This window comes from Vipera berus (genome assembly GCF_964194415.1).
Source record: "Vipera berus genome assembly, chromosome: 9".
NCBI classification, from domain to species: Eukaryota; Metazoa; Chordata; class Lepidosauria; order Squamata; family Viperidae; genus Vipera; species Vipera berus.
In genome coordinates this window covers 4,801,448-4,819,616 of record NC_138212.1, presented here as the reverse complement: position 1 = coordinate 4,819,616, position 18,169 = coordinate 4,801,448, and the positions used below count along the sequence as shown (strand labels likewise).

Genomic DNA, 18,169 nt, shown 5'->3' with positions numbered 1-18,169 from the left:
ATCCAGCCACCTCATTCTCTGTCGTCCCCTTCTTCTCTTGCCCTCAATCTTTCCCAGCATTAGGCTCTTCTCCAGTGAGTCTTTCCTTCTCATTAGGTGGCCAAAATATTTGAGTTTTAGCTTCAGGATCTGGCCTTCTAAAGAGCAGTCAGGGTTGATCTCCTCTAGGACTGACCGGTTTGATCGCCTTGCAGTCCAAGGGACTCGCAGGAGTCTTCTCCAGCACCAGAGTTCAAAGGCCTCAATTCTTTGGCGCTCAGCCTTTCTTATGGTCCAACTTTCACAGCCACACATTGCAACTGGGGAGACCATAGCCCTGACTATACGCACCCATAGATATTAATCAGCTCCTATTTAAGTACAATAGAGAGCACAACTATCCACGAAACAAGACAAAACAGTCTTCCATTATTTTATTTATTTATTTTATTTTATTACATTTATATACCGCCCTTTCCCTGAGGACTCAGGGTGGTTTACAGGGAGTTAAAAGACCAGCAATACAAAAGTTAAAACCAATTTAAAAAAAATTAAACTAACCCTGTGCAATTAAAACCCCGATTAAAATAAATTACTCCTCAGCCTGGGCCCGAGAGCTCGAAGAGCCAGGTCTTCAGGCCCCGGCGGAATGACCGGAGGTCGGGGGCAGTCCTCAGCTCCACTGGCAGCTGGTTCCAGAGGGCAGGCGCCCCCACTGAGAAGGCCCTATCCCTGGGTGTCACCCGCTGGCAATTTCTTACCGGTGGGACCCTGAGCAGACCCTCCCTGTGGGAGCGCACTGGGCGAAGGGCATTTGAGGTGTTCCCTCAAATACCCCGGACCCAGGCCATATAGGGCTTTATAGGTAATAACCAGCACTTTGAATTTCACCCGGAGGGCAACCGGAAGCCAATGCAGCTCGCGGAGTAGAGGTGTTACATGGGAGTATCGGGAGACCCCCATTACAACTTGCGCGGCCGCATTCTGCACCAGTTGAAGCCTCCGAGTGGTCTTCAAGGGCAGCCCCATGTAGAGAGCGTTACAGTAGTCCAAACGGGAGGTCACGAGCGCATGAGTAACTGTGCGTAGGGCATCTCGGTCCAGATAGGGATGCAACTGGCGCACCAGGCGAACCTGTGCAAAAGCCCCCCTGGTCACGGCTCCTATGTGGTCTTCAAAATTGAGTCGTGAATCCAGGAGGACGCCTAAGTTGCGAGCCCTATCAACGGGGGGCAACACCTCACCCCCCATCGTTAGAGGTGGAATAGTCTGGTTAGCCCGAGATGCCGATATGCACAGCCACTCAGTCTTGGCGGGATTGAGACGAAGCCTGTTTCTCCCCATCCAGACCTGGACCGCCTCCAGGCACCGGGACATCACGGCGAGGGCATCACTGGGTTGGTTCGGGGTGGAAAGAAAAAGTTGGGTATCATCAGCGTACTGATGATACCCCACCCCGAAACCACGAATGATCTCACCCAGCGGCTTCATATAGATGTTGAACAGGAGAGGCGAGAGAACCGACCCCTGAGGGACTCCACAAATGAGAGGCCTCGGGGCGGATCTCTGCCCTCCTGTCAACACCGACTGCGAGCGGCCCTGGAGCTCTAAAGCGTCAGGTGGATGTTATAAGAGAAGATAGCCTTTATTTTTTGTGTGAACACACGCACATTAAAAATGAAATCCTGACACCCGCTTTCAAAAGAAAAATACAGGTAGCCCTCGACTTACAACAGTTCATTTAGTGACTGTTCAAAGTGACCGCTTTTCACACTTGACTTGTTGGAGCATCCCCATGATCACGTGATCAAAATTCAGACAGTTGGCAACGGACTCGCATTGAGGACATTTGCAGTGTCCTGGGGTCACGTGATCAGCTTTTGTGAACTTTCAACAAGCAAAATCAATGGGTAAACAACTGGCAAGAAAGGTCAGGAAATGGGGCAAAACTCACTTAACAAATGTCTCATTTAGCAACATAAATTTTGAGCTCTGTTGTGGTTGTAAGCTGAGAACTACCAATCTTTATTTCCTGTTTTCAGCCTTATCTCAAAGGCCATCGAACAGGCTGTAGTCACACCGGACAGTTCATATATTTGTGTAAATTACTAACAAAGAATTTAGGGAGGCTGATATGCATTTCTGACTCATTAGTCTTCATCAGTCAGTCATACCCTTCTGAGATTCGAACATATATATACACACACACACACACACATATCCATCCTCATCTATCATCTATTTCACTTACCTTCTATCCGTCTGTGTATCCCGCTTATCTACCCTCTATTTTCCATTTGTGTCTATCTCACCTTCTATCCGTCTGTCTACCTACCTAATCTATTTCAGCTATCAATACACAAAGCTACATTAATCAGTCCATTCTGAAGACATAATGGAAAAAAAGTTATCAAGCAGGAAAACAAACTATCCAGCTATCAGCTCTTGCCAACTTTTATTATGCACATAGAAACTCCCCTCTGACCCCGGAAGCGAGGTTGCTGGGACATGTAGTTTAATAACGGGAAGCCGCCAGATTGGGGAAAGCAAGTAGATGTACGCCTGTATAACTCCGACCGAATGGAACGACGCGTTAAACCAGGGGTAGGCAACCTCGGCTCTTTTATGACTCATGGACTTCAACTCCCAGAATTCCTGAGTCAGCATAGCTGACTCAGGAATTCTGGGAGTTGAAGTCCATGAGTCATAAAAGAGCCGAGGTTGCCTACCCCTGCGTTAAACGCCCAGACGGCTAGGGCTGCGGAGCGCGCGGAGCTGATGCCCAGGCCGCAGTTCCACCGGGGATGCTCTGGAGCAGCCACGTCGACGGAAGGCAAGAAGCGAAACGCTGCGGAAAGATGAATGGGGGGAGGCGCGCGCCGCTGACCGGCGAGAGTAGCCGATACCATTTGCTTCACCAGGAGGGTGTGGGAGAGAAAAACGAGCCTCTTCCTTTCCCCCCCCCCAGTTTGCCTGGTCAGGTGGTTCCGTCCAGGTGGCGGCAGGAAACCGCTTCCAAAGCGGAGCTGAAACTGGGCAGGCGGAGCAATTTCTCCAGCGGCTTAAAGGTCCGGGGGAGCAGTTGATTATTGGGTTTTTTTTCCCCCGATCAATACCGTGAGTAGACTCCCCCCCCTTTTTTTTCGAATGGTACCGGCTATTTGTAGCAGGCAGACAGCTCGCAGGGAGAACGAACCATTGCGCACGGGGGGGAGGCAATGGATTAAGCCCACTTTTGTTTCCTCTCCGAAAACGGAAGAATGATGAGTCAGTTAGAAGGCTTGAAAGGAAGAGAGCAACCTCGCACAAAGAGCAGTAACTGTGTGTGACGGGGGAGGGGCGTTTAATCCTCTTTCGCGTCTCCCGCCCCCCCCCCTCCGTTCATGCCTCGATGCATTGATCCACTACAGTACGGGTTGATGGAATTGGTGCAAACGATGCCCTGGGGTTGCGAGAGGTGCAAAAGGCTCGCAATATCAAACCTCTGCAGATCAATTAAGTCTTTGGCTGTTGTGGAAATCCACATTGCCGACAGCTTCGCCATTACTTCTCTAGCCGCAAAAAAAAAAAGGAAAAAAAAAGACAGCCCTACAGGCGTTGCACAGGATAGGTTCAAATTTTCCCCCCCCTTTTGAGGAATGGTACCGCCGAAGCTTTGTACGGTGGAGGGGAAATGAATAGACGAAACCATTGGCGCTCGGCGGGCGAGGGAGGAGCGGTGACTGGCGGGGCCGTATTGTTCCTGGACGGAGCTCCTGGGCGCAGGTGCAGCTCTTCCTTTGCTTGGCCCGCTGGGGATGCGGAGCAATCGGGTTCAGTGGTGGGATGCGCTGGGGGGGGGGAGGGTGCGGGGTGGGCAGGCCACTGAGCCAGGAATTGAGTCCCTCTTCTCTGCTTTGTCTCCTTTAGGATCTGCAAGCATGAGCGACGGTGACAAGAACCCCGCCAGCACCCCAACCCCGGTCATCGACGTGCAAGGGGATGGACGATGGATGTCCTTGGTGAGCTGGCTGCTGAGCTGCAGGGATCTGGCCGAAAAGAGGGTCTTGGGGTGGAGGGGAGGCCCCTCTCTGGACCTTTACGGCCACTCCGTTCCTCTTGATTCTGTTCAAGAATAACAAGAGTTGGAAGGGGGGACCTTGGAGGTCTTCTAGTCCAACCCTCTGCTCTGGCAGGAAACCCTATCCAGGGGTAGGCAGCCTTGGGTCTTTCATGACTCGTGGACTTCAACTCCCAGAATTCCTGAGCCAGCATGGCTCAGCTTGGAAACCTCTCCCTTTCCCCTCAGCATGGCTGGCTCGGGAATTCTGGGAGTTGAAGTCCACCAGTCATAAAGTGGCCTAGGCCAGGGGTAGGCAACCTCGGCTCTTTTATGACTCATGGACTTCAACTCCCAGAATTCCTGAGCCAGCATGGGGGAAACTTTGGCCCCTTCATGACTCGTGGACTTCAACTCCCAGAATTCCTGAGCCAGCATGGCTCAGCTTGGAAACCTCTCCCTTTCTCCTCAGCATGGCTGGCTCGGGAATTCTGGGAGTTGAAGTCCACGAGTCATAAAAGAGCCGAGGTTGCCTACCCCTGCCCTATACCATTTCAGACAAATGCCATCCAATTTTGTCATAAAAACCTCCGCTGATGGAGGAGGCACAATTTCTGGAGGCAAGTCCTTCTCTCGTCAGCTTCCCCTCTGAACAAGCTCCCAATTTTCTCCATTTCCTGCAGCACCACCGTTTCATTGCCGATAGCAAAGACAAGGAACCTGAAGTGGTCTTTATTGGGGACTCTCTGGTACAGCTGCTGCACCAGTTTGAGGTAAAGTGTCTTGGAAAGAGTCTCTGGGAAATCAAGTCGGTCTTATTCGTCTGCTCATTCGCCTTTTTTTTCCTCCTCCAGATCTGGAGGGAGCTTTTCTCCCCGCTGCATGCCCTCAACTTTGGCATTGGGGGCGATGCCACTCAGCACGTGCTCTGGCGCCTGCAGAATGGAGAACTGCAGCACATCCGTCCAAAGGTAAGTAGGTGGCGGCTGATGAAGTAGGCCTTCAAGCCCAGGATCCTCTACCTACAGTTCTTAAAAATGTTACTCAGCCCTGCCTCCCTATATATATATATATATTTATCCTGTCTTTTATTATTCTTACATCTGACCCAAGGCCGTGAACATACCCAACACCACTTTCTTCCTCCTGTTTTCCCCACAACAATCCTGCGAGGTGGGTTGGGCTAAGAGTGACTGGCCCAAAGTCCTCCAGTGGGCTTTCATGTCTAAGGCAGGACTAGGACTCAGCGTCTCCCATTTTCTAGCCTGGTGCCTTAAACACTAGACCAGGGGTAGGCAACCTTGGCTCTTTTATGACTCGTGGACTTCAACTCCCAGAATTCCTGAGCCTTCTGGGAGTTGAAGTCCACGAGTCATAAAAGAGTCAGGGTTGCCTACCCCTGCATTTTAGACCAACCTGGCTCTTACATATACTTTCTTAATGGAAACATCAAATGGGAATCAATGAGAAAGGGCGAGCTAAACAACCTGTGAGTATGTATGCAATCTGTAAAGATACATGCATTTAGTTTCTCCCACCTCCCACCCCGCCTTTAATTCTTCTGTGTAATAATTAGGGAGAACCAACTGCCTGAGATTATCTGGGATTCATTGCACATTTAAGGACCTACCTGAAACTTTATTCTGAAAAACATTTAATTATAAAATGCTGTACGGCACCTCCGGCAGTGTTTCTCTATGGCTGGCTGCAGAATTCTGGGAGTTGAAGTCTATACACCTTAAAAGTTGCCAAGGTTGAGAAACTCTGCTCTATGGGTTATGTGAAAACTCAAAATATACAAACCCAGGGCAGCATTCAACTTGCTGAGGTGGCAATAGAAGTTGGTCCTTAACTTTTCAGACTCTGTAGCCTTGTCCACATAAAGATCCAGAATGACCACTTTTATAGCAGCAGGTCTGGTGTTGTTGAAACACAAGACAGGAGGGTGTGGTGTTTCAATAGCCATATTTCCTGTTGTGGTGCTAGATAGGTAGCTGTGCATAAAAGCAATAACGTCGTTAATTACTTCCTTTCACCCAGGCATCTTACGTCCCTTCCCACACCCAGAACTTGGAAACAATTCTTTTTCCCCCTCTCATTGGTTCCAGATTGTGGTACTCTGGGTGGGCACCAATAACCATGGACACACTGCAGAACAGGTGGCTGCTGGCATAGAAGCCATTGTGCGTGTCATCACTCAGCAACAACCCCAGGCCCGCGTGGTTGTATTGGTGAGTTCCAAGCCCGGCTCAATCTGATAAGAATGCCTTTAAAAAATGCCACTGTTTCGACTGGGCTGGGTCCCCTGCTCTGCCCTGTAACATTAAGCCAGAATCATATTGGCCAAAGAAACTAGAATGGTGTGGCTTGCAATATATATCTATCTTCATTATTTATGAAGCATAGATGTGGCCCTCAATTTATGGCTGTAATTGAGCCTGGTATTATGGTTCTAAGCCAGGGGTAGGCAACCTTGACTCTCTTATGACTCGTGGAATTCTGGGAGTTGACGTTCACAAGTCATAAAAGAACCTACCCGTGTTCTAAGCCATGGCCGTCATTAAGTGGGTCACCATGCCCAAGTTTATGACTTTTGCAATGCTCATAAAGCAAACACCGCAGTTACTCAATTAAGCCATTTTCTTCGCAAGTTTGACACGCCTGGTGTATCAGAACCTCGAACAGTTATTAAGTGAGAACTACTAGCACTAAACAAAGACTACTTTCCCAGGTCATTGAGCCCAGTTAATGGAACATTCACACATCGCATCAGCTTAGAAACCAACCACTTTGTGACTTAGAATCTTGCAATAAGCAAACCGGGGTCTTTTCTGTATCCTGCACAGGGCTTGCTGCCACGGGGCAAAAACCCCAACCCGTTACGAGAGAAGAACAGAAGGGTGAACGAATTGCTCGAGGTTAAGGTGCCGCTGCTCCCCAATGCCTCTTTCCTCAATGTTGACCCGGGCTTTGTGCATTCAGACGGGACTATAAGTCACCATGACATGTACGACTACCTCCACCTGACCCGCAACGGATATGCCCGACTCTGCCCTGGGCTGCATCGGCTGCTGCTCTGCCTGCTGGGAGAATGCCATGCTCAGACACCTTGATGGATGCTGTCAATCAGACCTCAGAGGCTTGTCGTTGGCTGGAATGAGGGCAGGAGGCTTAGAAGCGAGATTGCTGTTCACTCCAGGTTAGCTGTTCTCAACCGTGCCAACTTTTAAGATAAGTGGACTTTAACTCCCAGAATTCTGGGAGTTAAAAATCCACCCGTCTTAAAAGTTGCCAAGGTCGAAGAAACCCGCTCCAGAGTGCCAATATAGTTTGCCACCCATCTTCTGCCTGGTATATGGAACTGGGTACTTCTTTACTAACTCCGTTAAGCCTCGGTGTGGGTTTTCTGGCAAGGGATGGGAATGGACGGCACAATGACTTGCAGCTGCCAAAAACAAAAAGTTTGGCAGAAGACGTAATGGGAATTTGTCTTGCTTTTACATAATAAAATAACCCTGAAATTTCTGGGCAGAGGTTTTGTGTTTCTTTACCTATTAACTTGAGGTTCAGACAGGTAATTTGCTAATGGGGCGAGTCATCTGTCACCGTTGCCTACTCATCTGGCTTACACTAAAAGTAGGTTTTCCCCGGAAGCAATTAGCAACTATTTGCATACAAAGTCTTTTACGTTTTGGAGAATTTGTTCCCGCTCTCCGCAAACCTCCTCCTGGTTGCAGCCTTTTTGAATTCTTTAGCTTTATCTTCATGAAGTTGAAGAGGCGGTTTATGCTTTTTTTTAAAGCCAGCCTATATAGCAGGTGTGGGGAATGATGGCCCTTTTATGACTTGTGGACTTCCAACTCCCAGAATTCCTGAGCCGTTCAGTCAAATCCACCAACCCTGAAGGGGCCATTGGTCCCCACATCTGCTTTATTGGTCCCCACCATACGTAGCTTACAGCTGTGCTGGAGAACCTTGTTAACAGCTGTCTCTCCTCTTTCTCAACTGAACTTTGTGAGCTATGTATTTCCCATTCCATTTCTCTGGGAAAAAATGCTAAAATTAGATGCCTTGTGGCCGAAGACACAATATCAACTTGAGTTTAATTAGCCTAGTTGGCTGAATCGGCAGACACCCCCCCTGGACGGCTACGTTGGGGCGGTAACTAAAAAGCTGCCGGTGTAGTTTGATTTCAAGACTGAGGAAGAATTTTTCTTTCCTCGTTAGTTGCAAAATGCAACGAGGGGTCGCAAAGCGATTCCAACCTGCAGGCCGCATCGAACTGATGCACTGAAGGCTCGATTTCAAACTGTAGGCAGTCCTCAACTTACGACAATTGAGCTCAACATGTTGCTAAGCAAAACAGCTGCTGAGTTTTGCCCCCTTTTATGACCTTTCTTGCCAGAGTCACTAAATTAATTACTGCAGCTAAGTAACAGGGCTGTTAAGTGACTCTGCCTTCCCCATGGATATTTCTCGTGTGAAGGTTTCACACTGCAACTGTCACAAAATACGTGCTCCTTGCCAAGCGTCTTGACTTCGGATCACGTGGCCCAAGGGGACGCAATGGCTGAAGTGTGAAAAATGGTCGTAAGTCACTCCTCAGGTCCCTCATAACTTTTAAGTGGTCACTAAATGAATGGTTTGTAAGTTGAGGATTACCTACAGACAGAATCCCAGAGGTCTGCATCGTGGTCTCACTGCAGGAACGTTTTTGTTTCAAAGCCCAAAGACCAGATTTGTGTTCCCAATGCTGGGGCAAACACGCAAAGGGCAGCCAAGACTCTGCCCCAAGCTTCAAATCTGCCTGGAGGGACTTCTCCAGCTTCCCATTCTTCCAACAAGATCTTACCAAAAACACCTCAAGCGTACCTTGGCGCCTGGCAAGGGTGAGTAAAGCTAAAAGGGCGGAAAGAATGAGATGGCCCCAGGACACAAAAGGGTCACGGTGAAGATTAAAAAAAAACCATACGGAAGGCAGAAGGGATGGATTCTCCGCCCGCACCGAAATTCTACAACCGGACCGGATTGTTAAAGAGCTTTAATAGTATGTGAGGTGGGGCCACCCCAATACAGAAGGGGTTACACATGGTCAACATGTGGCTGTGGCCACCAGGGCACTCACACTTGGGAAGGGAGCTTGCCAGGCCGGCTCCCTCTCCAAAACCCCTCTTAACTCCCGTCCAGATTTAGGCTGTGCCACACGCAAATGTCTCTCCTGGTTCCTCTCTCTCGGCAAGGCCAAAACTCCACTGATCCCGGCCTTGCCCCGGATGGACTTTCCTCTCTTGCTTCTCCTTCTGGCTCCTCCGGTGACCCAGTTTGCCCAATGACCAAAGCGATCCCCGGTCCGGGAAGGTCAGGCCTTCCTTCTTCCCACTGCACGGATGGATGGACAAGGCTCCCCACCCCGCCCCACCCCCACCCTGCCCCGATGACTGGACACAGAAGCAACAGGTAGGTGGGTAGGTAGGTAGGTGGGTTCTCCAAATTACGTAGAACATTATTCGATGTGCGGGGAAATCAACACGAGGTCTGTCATTTTTACAGGGGTGGGAGGGTTGGTGCGCCTGGGAGGAGGGCCTTCTGGCAGCCCCTCCCCCTCCCCCCTGGCGGTCTCCTGGACCGTGTCCTGGAATGGTCGATAGGTCAGCACCACCACCACGTTGGGAGTTCTTGGGAGGAGGAAGGGGCCGAGGAGCTGTTGGAAGGCCACCGCCCTTCCACGTCGGATCAGAACGGCTGAAGAGGCAGGCCTGCAAGGAGCCCAGGCAGTGTCTACGGGGTGCAGAAGCTTCTCCCGTACAGTCACAAGAGAGAGCAGGTGAGGTTAGCAAAGGGAGGGGCACCGTTGAGGAGCAGGACAAGGGTGTGTGGGGGGGGTAAAGCTCTGGGGCTCCCCCACCCTCCACGCGGCTGCTTTTCTCGCTCGCTGCTGGGTGCTCTTCATCTGCTGCTGCTGCTGCTGGCGGCGGCGGTGGTGGCGGTGCTGCTAGCGGCCGTCCCCGGAGGAGACTGCTGGTTAGAGTCCCAGCTGGCTGCTGCAGGGGAAGGGCTGGCTGCTGGGGGGGCAGCCTCTGTGCTTTGGCCGGAGTCTTGCGGGAGACTCAGTTCCACCAGCTGCCCCCCCTCTGTGGTGCTGCCTGGGGGGCCTCCGGGCTCCGGCGTGCTGGGGGCTTGTTCTGTCGTGGCTGCCTGCATAATCTTCTGCCTCACTTCCCGGATTTTGAGTTGTAAGCAGACCTTGGTGGGGAAGATGTCAGAGTAGCGAGCTTGGAAAGCGGCAGTGGCTTGGGCTGTCCAAAGGAAAACAAAACAAACTCAGCGAGGCTACACATAAAATTGAGAACAAATGGGATGATGGTAAGGGTAGCAAGCTCCCTGTGCAGGTCATCCTCGACTTATGACCTGCACAACTGAGCCCCAAATTTCCGGGGCTAAGCAAGGCCGTGGTCACGCGGGTTTTTACCACCTTTCAAATTGCCACACTTGTTAAACAAATCACTGCAATGCTCAAATTCGTAACATAAGTTTTTGTTAAGTGAATCTGGCTTCTTCCCCCTTTGACTCTGCTGGTCAGAAGTTCACAAAAGGCGACCGCGTGACCCGAGGATGCTGCGGCCGTCATAAATAGGAGTCCACTGTCAAGTATCTGAAGTTTGATCACGCGACCACGGGGATGCTGCAACGGTCGTGTGAAAAACGGTTTTAGGTTACTTTCCCCAATGCCATTGTTAAATTTGAATGATTCAATATGAATGGCTGTTAAGGTGAGGGCTGCTGTACAGGAAAATCTTTTCCCTGGTCTTCAATACCCAGAATTCCCCAGCCGGCACTGCCACGCATTTTAAAGTGGCCCAGCCTGGGAAACACTGTCCTAGAGCAGGGCTAGGCAACCTTGGCTCTTTTATGACTCGTGAACTTCAGCTCCCAGAATTCCTGAGCCAGCATGGCTCAGTATGGAAACCTCTCCCTTTCCCCTCAGCACGGCTGGCTCGGGAATTCTGGGAGTTGAAGTCCACAAGTCACAAAAGAGCCAAGGTTGCCTAGCCCTGCCCTAGAGAGTGGTTTCTTAAAGCCTTTTCCCCCCAAAATCAACAATCCAGAAAGCTGCAGAAATGAGTCCACTCTGGCCTGCAGCTTTCAAGACAGCCCTTCCCTCCCTGGCCAAGTCCGAAAGTCATCAAAAGGATCTCCTGCTATGTTATTAGCTGCGAAGTCGTGTCTGACCCACCGTGACCCCATGGACAACGTTCCTCCAGGCCTTCCTGTCCTCTACCATCTTCTGGAGTCCATTTAAGCTCACTCCTACTGCTTTAGTGACTCCATCCAGCCACCTCGTTCTCTGTCATCCCCTTCTTCTATTGCCCTCAACCTTTCCCAGCATTAGGCTCTTCTCCAGTGAGTCCCTCCTTCTCATTAGGTGGCCGAAGTCTTTGAGTTTCAACTTCAGGATCTGTTCTGTTCAGCAGTCAGGGTTGATCTCCTCTAGGACCGACTGGTTTGATCGCCTTGCAGTCCAAAGGACTCGCAGGAGTCTTCTCCAGCACCATAGTTCAAAGGCCTCAATTCTTTGGCGCTCAGCCTTTCTTATGGTCCAAATTTCACAGCCACACATTGCAACTGGGGAGACCATAGCCTTGACTATACGCACTTTTGTTGACAGGGTGATGTCTCTGCTTTTTAGTGTGCTGTCTAGATTTGCCATGGCTTTCCACCCCAGGAGCAAGCGTCTTTTAATTTCTTGGCTACAGTCCCCATCTGCAGTGATCTTGGAGCCCAGGAAAATAAAATCTGTCACTACCTCCATTTCTTGCCCATCTATTTGCCAGGAAATCCAGAGCCCTCTGATACTCAAGACGGACCTTCAGCTGGAAGTCAAGACGGGGCCAAAGAAGTGAATCGGAGTCTAAAGTTGGTCACCACAAGAGCACTCCATGCCGGGGGCGGGGGAAAAAAACAATCCACAACCCTCCTACCTGAAGGGAAGAAGCCATGATCCTGGAAGAGCTGCATGACTAAAGCCCTTCTCTGGTCCAAGGTACGTCGGAGTGAAGAGTAGGGCACCTTCTCATATTCCAGTTCCCCCAGGACGTCTTCCGTGTCTGTGCCTGCAGAGAGGTGGACACTGCTAGAAGAGGGAGCCTGTAAATCCCTTGCCAATTCCTAAGGAGGCCCATCTAACGGGACAACAACAAAAAAAGGGCCTCCTCCATGGTGGCTCCCTCCCTGAGGAAAACATCATCCCTGCGGAAATAAGAATGGCCTCCACCTTGACTCTTTCAAAAGGCCTTGGAAGACGTAGTTCCGCCAATGGGCCTGGGGTCCCCAGAGTAGGATGGAGCCCATCAAATGGCTCATTTGGTTGTTGTCGCCAGGGAATGGAGGGGAAGGGGGGGCGTTATTGCTGTTTTATCGCTCTTATATCAGGCTTTTATCCTTGTAAGCTGCGGGCATCACTTATTGGAGGGCCATATAAATTTCCGTGCACAGTGTCAAGTTTCCCACGTAAGGGCTTTTCAAGTGACTCTTGAGGCATTGTTTTACCTTAAAAGTCCTTTATTAGCCTAATACACCGGCAAATGCTTGCTCGAAGGAAGCTGGAATCTGAAATCTCCGCCCCTCGCACAATATATTAAAACACAATTCTCCACCTTTCTAATTTTGTCATTAATCGTATTCTCCAATTAATTTAAAGAATCACTTTCCCTTCCGTTAGAAAACCTGCCAAGGTCTTATCTTCTTTAGTTAGAGATGGCCTTGAAAGTGCAATCCTCCTCGTCCCCCCTCCGAACCTTAAACTCAATCTCTTAAAGCAATACACAAGTTTAACATATGAAATGGCTACTTCTTCATCTCTTGTCAAGCAAGAACATTCGATGTTAGCAGGTTGACACACAGATTCCTCCATCGAGTGGAGAGGGCCCACCTGAGCAGCCTTCCCCGTTGGGCGAGAGATCTCCCTCCCGTTTCCATCTACCTGTTTTGTCAAAAGTAAAGATGTCTCCTTCGCACTTGGCACTCTTGGGAGTGTTGGGCTCCGAACTGCAACTGGAACGACGCCGCATCTTCCGTTTGGGGGAGATGGGATCTTCCGTGGAGGAGTCCAGGTCTGGGGGGGGGGGAAACCCGGGTTAGGAGGCAGACACACGAACACACACAGAGATGCTCACACTCCAGTAATCTACTCCACCCAAATGGTCATGTTAGGAACATACACCGATGCTGCTAGTTTTTCATACTGCTCTACAAGGGATGTCTCGGAAGCAGAGAAAGCAGGATCACGCAGCAGCAGGAGACGGGCCCGCACTGTATTCCCGGGTCCCATTTCAGGGGCTTCAGCTGGTATCCCAAAAGCTGCTCAAGATCCCCATAATCCTCAACGGAGAGCCGGTTTGACGTAGTGGTTAAGGTGGTGGGCTTAGGTATCAGGAGACGGTGGGTTCTAGTCCCACCCAAGGCATGAAAGCTGGATGGCTGGCTGACTTTGGGCTAATCGCACCCTCTCGGCCCAACTCATCTCACAGGCTGGTTATTGTTAATGTGCTGTTGGATATGTTGACCGCCTACAGTTATTTGTAAAAACAATCAAGGCGGGATACAAATAAAAATTCCTGAACTACCCCGTTTCCCCCAAAATAAGACCTAACCGGAAAATAAGCCCTAGGATGATTTTTTTCCCCAGGATGCTCATAATACAAGCCCCAGTTAAGATCGTCAGCAAGATGGGACGCATTTAGTACCCTATTTCCCCCCAAAATAAGACCTAACTGGAAAAATAAGCCCTAATGCGTCTTTTGGAGCAAAAATTAACGTTAAGACTTGGTCTTATTTTCAGGGAAATACGGCGCCACGACCGTGGCAAACAAGAAACTTAGCCGTCTTCTGTTTCAGGTTAACTCAATCAAGTACACCAGTATTTTTTTTAAAAAAAACTTTGAAATGGCTCCCCAGCAAATCTAGGTCCTTAAGTTCTACTGTGCAAACGGCACAGCCACGTCTAGATCCTTGTCGGCAGCAGGACTAAAGACGTCCGTCTTCTCTTCCAAGACTCAGCCAACCTCCTCCCCCCGCCTACCCACCCCCCACCCCCCGCTTTCCTGGCCTTCTCCTTCCTTCCCCCTTACCGGTGGAGTTCTTGCGCTTCTTGCGGTAGCTACCCAGGATGGCCCGAGGAGAGGTGGCAAGGGACTGCAGCGTAGGCGAAGGCAAGACTTCTTCGGGTTTGAACTCGGGCAACTCGGCAAAGCGCTCCTCGAAATCCACTTCGGAGAGAACCCTGCTGGGGTGAGCGGAGGAGCTAAGGGTCAGGCAAGGCAAGGCAAGGCGGTGGGGCAGCCTGGCCCCTCCCACTGACTCTCCGTTGCTTCCAATCCAGCCTCTCCTGTGCATCCCTCCGTACGGCAGTGCTGCCCAATCAGCCCAGCTCCCTCTAGGAAGAGGGCCTTTCTGGGGACGCCAGGGGGTTTTAAATAAAATTTACACGCGTTAGCAGCCTCTCTTCTGCCAAGGAAACACGGCCCTGAGACACAGCCATCATGGGATGGGTCAACAGAGGTGGGAAGTTGGTTTCAGGGTGTTAAAAGGCACTTCCCAGGAGCCTGTGGAGGTGGCCGAGATAGGCACCAACATAAAACATGCCCATGTTAGGGAGTTTTGACTCTTCCCAGGACTAGGTTGTTATCCAAGCAACAGTAACAACCAATAACAACTGGTTTGGTCTAGTGATTAAGGCACCGGGCTAGAAAGCAGAAGATTGTGAGTTCTAGTCCTGCCTTAGCCGTGAAAACCAGCTGGATGGGCTTTGAGCCAGTCCCTCTCAGTCCAACCCACCTCACAGGGTTGTTGTTATGGGGAAAACAGGAGGAAGGGGTATTGTGCGTGTTCGCCACCTTGAGTTATTTATATAAATAATAAAGCTAGGATATAAATAAAATAATAAAATTTAAAAACAAAAAAAAACCAACCAGAAATAAAATGGAGGAATGACCCTCTCTCGTACGTTTTTACATATCCCTCCAGAATCTCTTTCGTCTTTCCTCGGAGCCTATCTGGGCCTGTTTCCTGAGGAAAAGTAATCTCCTCACGGGTTCAGGTCTTGCCAATGTTCCGTCTTGCACTGTGCAAGCAGCGCTAATGCCAACGAGGGAACCACTGACCATCCCAGAGGGTTTGGGGAAAGTTTTAACAGGCGTTCAGCTCATCCTCAAGTTCATTATCACCCGAATTTAAGCAGAAGGGCGCTCCTAGAACACAACAAAGGCGGCTGTGGCCGGCCAAAGAGGGAGAGACCGGCACCTGTTCTACCCCTGCAAATCACCACCATTATGAAGTCACAAAGACGTCCTTCTCCCCCCCCCCCCCACACACACAAAGAATACAATCCACGCAGTGGGAATCTTTAGGACTTTGGCCACAGAGCCTGCCCACGCTCGCCTCCCCATCACTCACTTGTCGACAGAATCAAAGGTTTTCTTCAGAGGGGGAGGCCGGACCTTCACTTTCTTCCCACCTGGACCCTCCTTTGGCTCCAGGCCATCGACCGCAGGGGCTGCCGTTGGGGGGAGAGTGGAAGGGCCGCTTCTGGGGCCTTCTCCAGAGTTCGACGGGATCGGACTGAGCGCCAAGGAGGAAGGTGGAGCCGCAGAGGAGGCCGAACCCTCCGGACCGGCTGTTCTCCAGTCAGGGGAGCTGGGGAATTTCGAGGCCTAGACAAGGAGGCAGGCAGAGCAGCCGTGAGCAGCTTGGAAAGAGGAGACTCAAAGTACGATGAGGAACGACGACACAGCAGCATGTCGCCGAGACGCAAACAGGAAGCGGATCCTCTTTGGTTTCACTTAAGAACCAGGGTTAAGATGGGATCTGGGCCGGTCGCCAGGATCCAGACTGGATCCTGCAACATTATCCTGGGACACACGTATTCGTTCGTCAGGCTAAGATGGCACAGGGACCGGGAGGAGACACACATACATGGACCATGGCACATCGCCCAAATCAAAGCAAATCATGTTCAAAGTGCAGGTAGTTCTTGCTTAGCAACCGTTCAAAGTTATGACAGACACCCCCTCCCCCCAAAAAAGGTACTTATGGGCTGGTTCCGGAGTTCCAATGGTGGCACACACATACCCTGCGGTCATTTGATGGCATTTCGGGTGCCACCAACTGGCTCACCCTTATGGTCAGTTCTCGCATGTCATGGTCAGGTGATGGCATTTAGGATGGGGGGGGGGAGTTTAGCTAGAAACTGGACTTTTCAGCCAGTTTCTAGTAAAAAAAAATTTAAAAAAATGCCCGTAGCAATGTACTGACCCGCTTAACAACCCCTTTATAACCGCCACATTTGCTTAGCCATAAAAAGGTCGTAAAATGGGGGTCTTGTCATGTGGATGCCTCAACGTGTGACTTTAGGATAGAAATTCGAGGCTTCCGTTATGGTTGGAAGTCCAGGATTAGCTGTCCTCTGTTAATAGGCTCACATCCCAACCTTTCTAAAACAGGAGAAGGCTATAACAAAGGAGAATATTTGTAGCTCAGGGTTGACGTAAAGCCTGAGCTTGCTTGTTTTCTTGCAGAATTTCATGACCCAAACTAGGAAACATCGTCAGTGCTAGTTAAGGAGTGCAGTTTGCTGTCAGTTTATACTCTGGGGACTTGCCCTGTCGGTATTGGTGGGGGTGGTCTTATTCTTCTGTGGGTTTTGGGGCAGTTTCTTGATGGGGGTATTGTTTACTTGACGGTCGGTCTGATGTTAACCTTGGGAGTTAATCTATGCTGATGGAAAAGTGCTGGAGTCTATTTTGCACAGTCTGTAGATGTTGTTAGTGTCTACACTGATGGCTGATTGGTCAAGACTGCCAGGCTTCTAGAAATTCCTTGCCGCTTTTGGACTTGGCTTGGTCTAGGATGGTCACGCTCCCCCCCTTGTAAACAATGGTTAAATCTGTCTCTATGTTGTAAAATTAAAGAAGGCTGTTTAGTACACTGCAAGGCTCACAAAAGCGCTGCAGGACCTGGCTACGGCAGCCAGAAGCCACAAAGACTGCTTATGGGGAGAAGGAGAGAGGCCAGGCAGCGTCGCCCAGCTTACTTACCGTTTCCACCCCTTTGCTGCCTAACAGGGAGGGCGGTGGAGGGTCACGGCCAGCGCCCTCTTCGCTGGACCCCGCTGCCATGTCTCGCTGGCTCCAGACGACGTCTGCGGCCGGGGTCTCTGTTACCTGCGACGGCTGGCATGCCGGGGGCGATACTGGCTCCCAGCAATCTCGCTTCACCTCCTGGGCTTTGGCAGGACTCTTTTCGGCCCCCTGGCACGCAGGGGAAGAAGATGGGGGGGTGTCTTGGGGACCTGGCTCCCGCAAGGGCCGCTCCGAGGTTTCGCTCTCCCGGTGGTATCGCGCTCCTCCAGAGTCTTGCTGCTGCCCCGGAGGAGGCCGAAGGGGGCCTGGTGAGGAGACCGATTCGTAGGAGCCAACCGGGATGCTAGCGATGGTGGCTTTCACCTTCTGGGGGGGCTTGAGGGGCGGGCGCTGAGGTCGAGTGGGCGCCGGAGGAATTACTTGCGTGGCTGAGAGGGAAGGAACGAAAAAAGTAAAGGCGACGGTGAGCAACACGGGTTCAGCAGTCAGCCTAGTTACAATACAGATATCATGGTTCCAACAGAAGAAACTCTTCAAAGAACTTCGAGGCATTGTTTACCTCAAAGAATCTTTATTTAAGTAGCATAGCATCGGCACTAACACAGTCGAAGCCAAAAGCTGAATTCCCCTCCCCTGAGCGCATAGTATCAAAGCACAGTTCCCTCGTAAATCACATTCTCTAATTTAGTTTGAAATGCAGGCTTTCCCCTCCAGTTCTTCAGCCCGCCAATTGTTATCATCTCTTATTTCAATAACCTTGGTTCTCACACTAGGCTGAGTATTGTTATGTCTAGCTAGACTCTCGTGCACATTCCTCCCCGCAGCATCATCTAACTCTAAGAGTAAAGCATAAGAAGAAAATGGTTGCATCTCCATCTGTTGTCAAAGCAAAAACATCCGATGTCAGCAGCGTTGACAACAGATAGTCCTCGAATTATCACAACATCTGGGAGAATTTAATCCTTTTTCCTTTTCCTCACGACCAGCAAAAGCTAAAGGAGGATCATCATTTTGA

The 18,169-nt window shown here is 50.5% G+C and overlaps 2 protein-coding genes across 8 annotated transcripts in view; one reads left to right on the top strand and one right to left on the bottom strand.

The window, feature by feature from the left end:
- Nucleotides 1-2,411: 2,411 nt before the first annotated feature.
- Nucleotides 2,412-7,538, top strand: PAFAH1B3 (platelet activating factor acetylhydrolase 1b catalytic subunit 3). Of its 6 annotated transcripts, none has more exons than XM_081335433.1 (6): nt 2,412-2,812; nt 3,889-3,980; nt 4,702-4,791; nt 4,873-4,989; nt 6,127-6,249; nt 6,865-7,538. In XM_081335433.1, the coding sequence occupies exons 1-6, from the start codon at nt 2,758-2,760 to the stop codon at nt 7,129-7,131; spliced, it is 744 nt and encodes a 247-aa protein (XP_081191559.1). In that variant the 5' UTR covers nt 2,412-2,757; the 3' UTR covers nt 7,132-7,538. The 6 variants fall into 6 exon arrangements, with proteins under 6 accessions (XP_081191559.1, XP_081191558.1, XP_081191560.1 ...); XM_081335432.1 differs by lacking the exon at nt 2,412-2,812 and adding an exon at nt 2,846-3,791; XM_081335434.1 differs by lacking the exon at nt 2,412-2,812 and adding an exon at nt 2,854-3,096.
- Nucleotides 7,539-9,044: 1,506 nt separating this feature from the next.
- CIC (capicua transcriptional repressor) overlaps nt 9,045-18,169 on the bottom strand; it is a 46,921-nt gene continuing 37,796 nt past the window's right edge. The window contains exons 16-21 of one of the 2 annotated variants that reach the window (XM_081334971.1): nt 17,110-17,582; nt 15,470-15,726; nt 14,146-14,300; nt 12,999-13,130; nt 11,998-12,129; nt 9,045-10,314 (exon numbers count right to left, since the gene is read on the bottom strand). In XM_081334971.1, coding sequence (XP_081191097.1) covers nt 9,965-10,314; nt 11,998-12,129; nt 12,999-13,130; nt 14,146-14,300; nt 15,470-15,726; nt 17,110-17,582 — 1,499 coding nt within the window. In that variant the 3' untranslated portion in view covers nt 9,045-9,964. The remainder of the gene's footprint in view (nt 10,315-11,997; nt 12,130-12,998; nt 13,131-14,145; nt 14,301-15,469; nt 15,727-17,109; nt 17,583-18,169) is intronic. The other variant, XM_081334972.1, reaches the window with a different exon arrangement.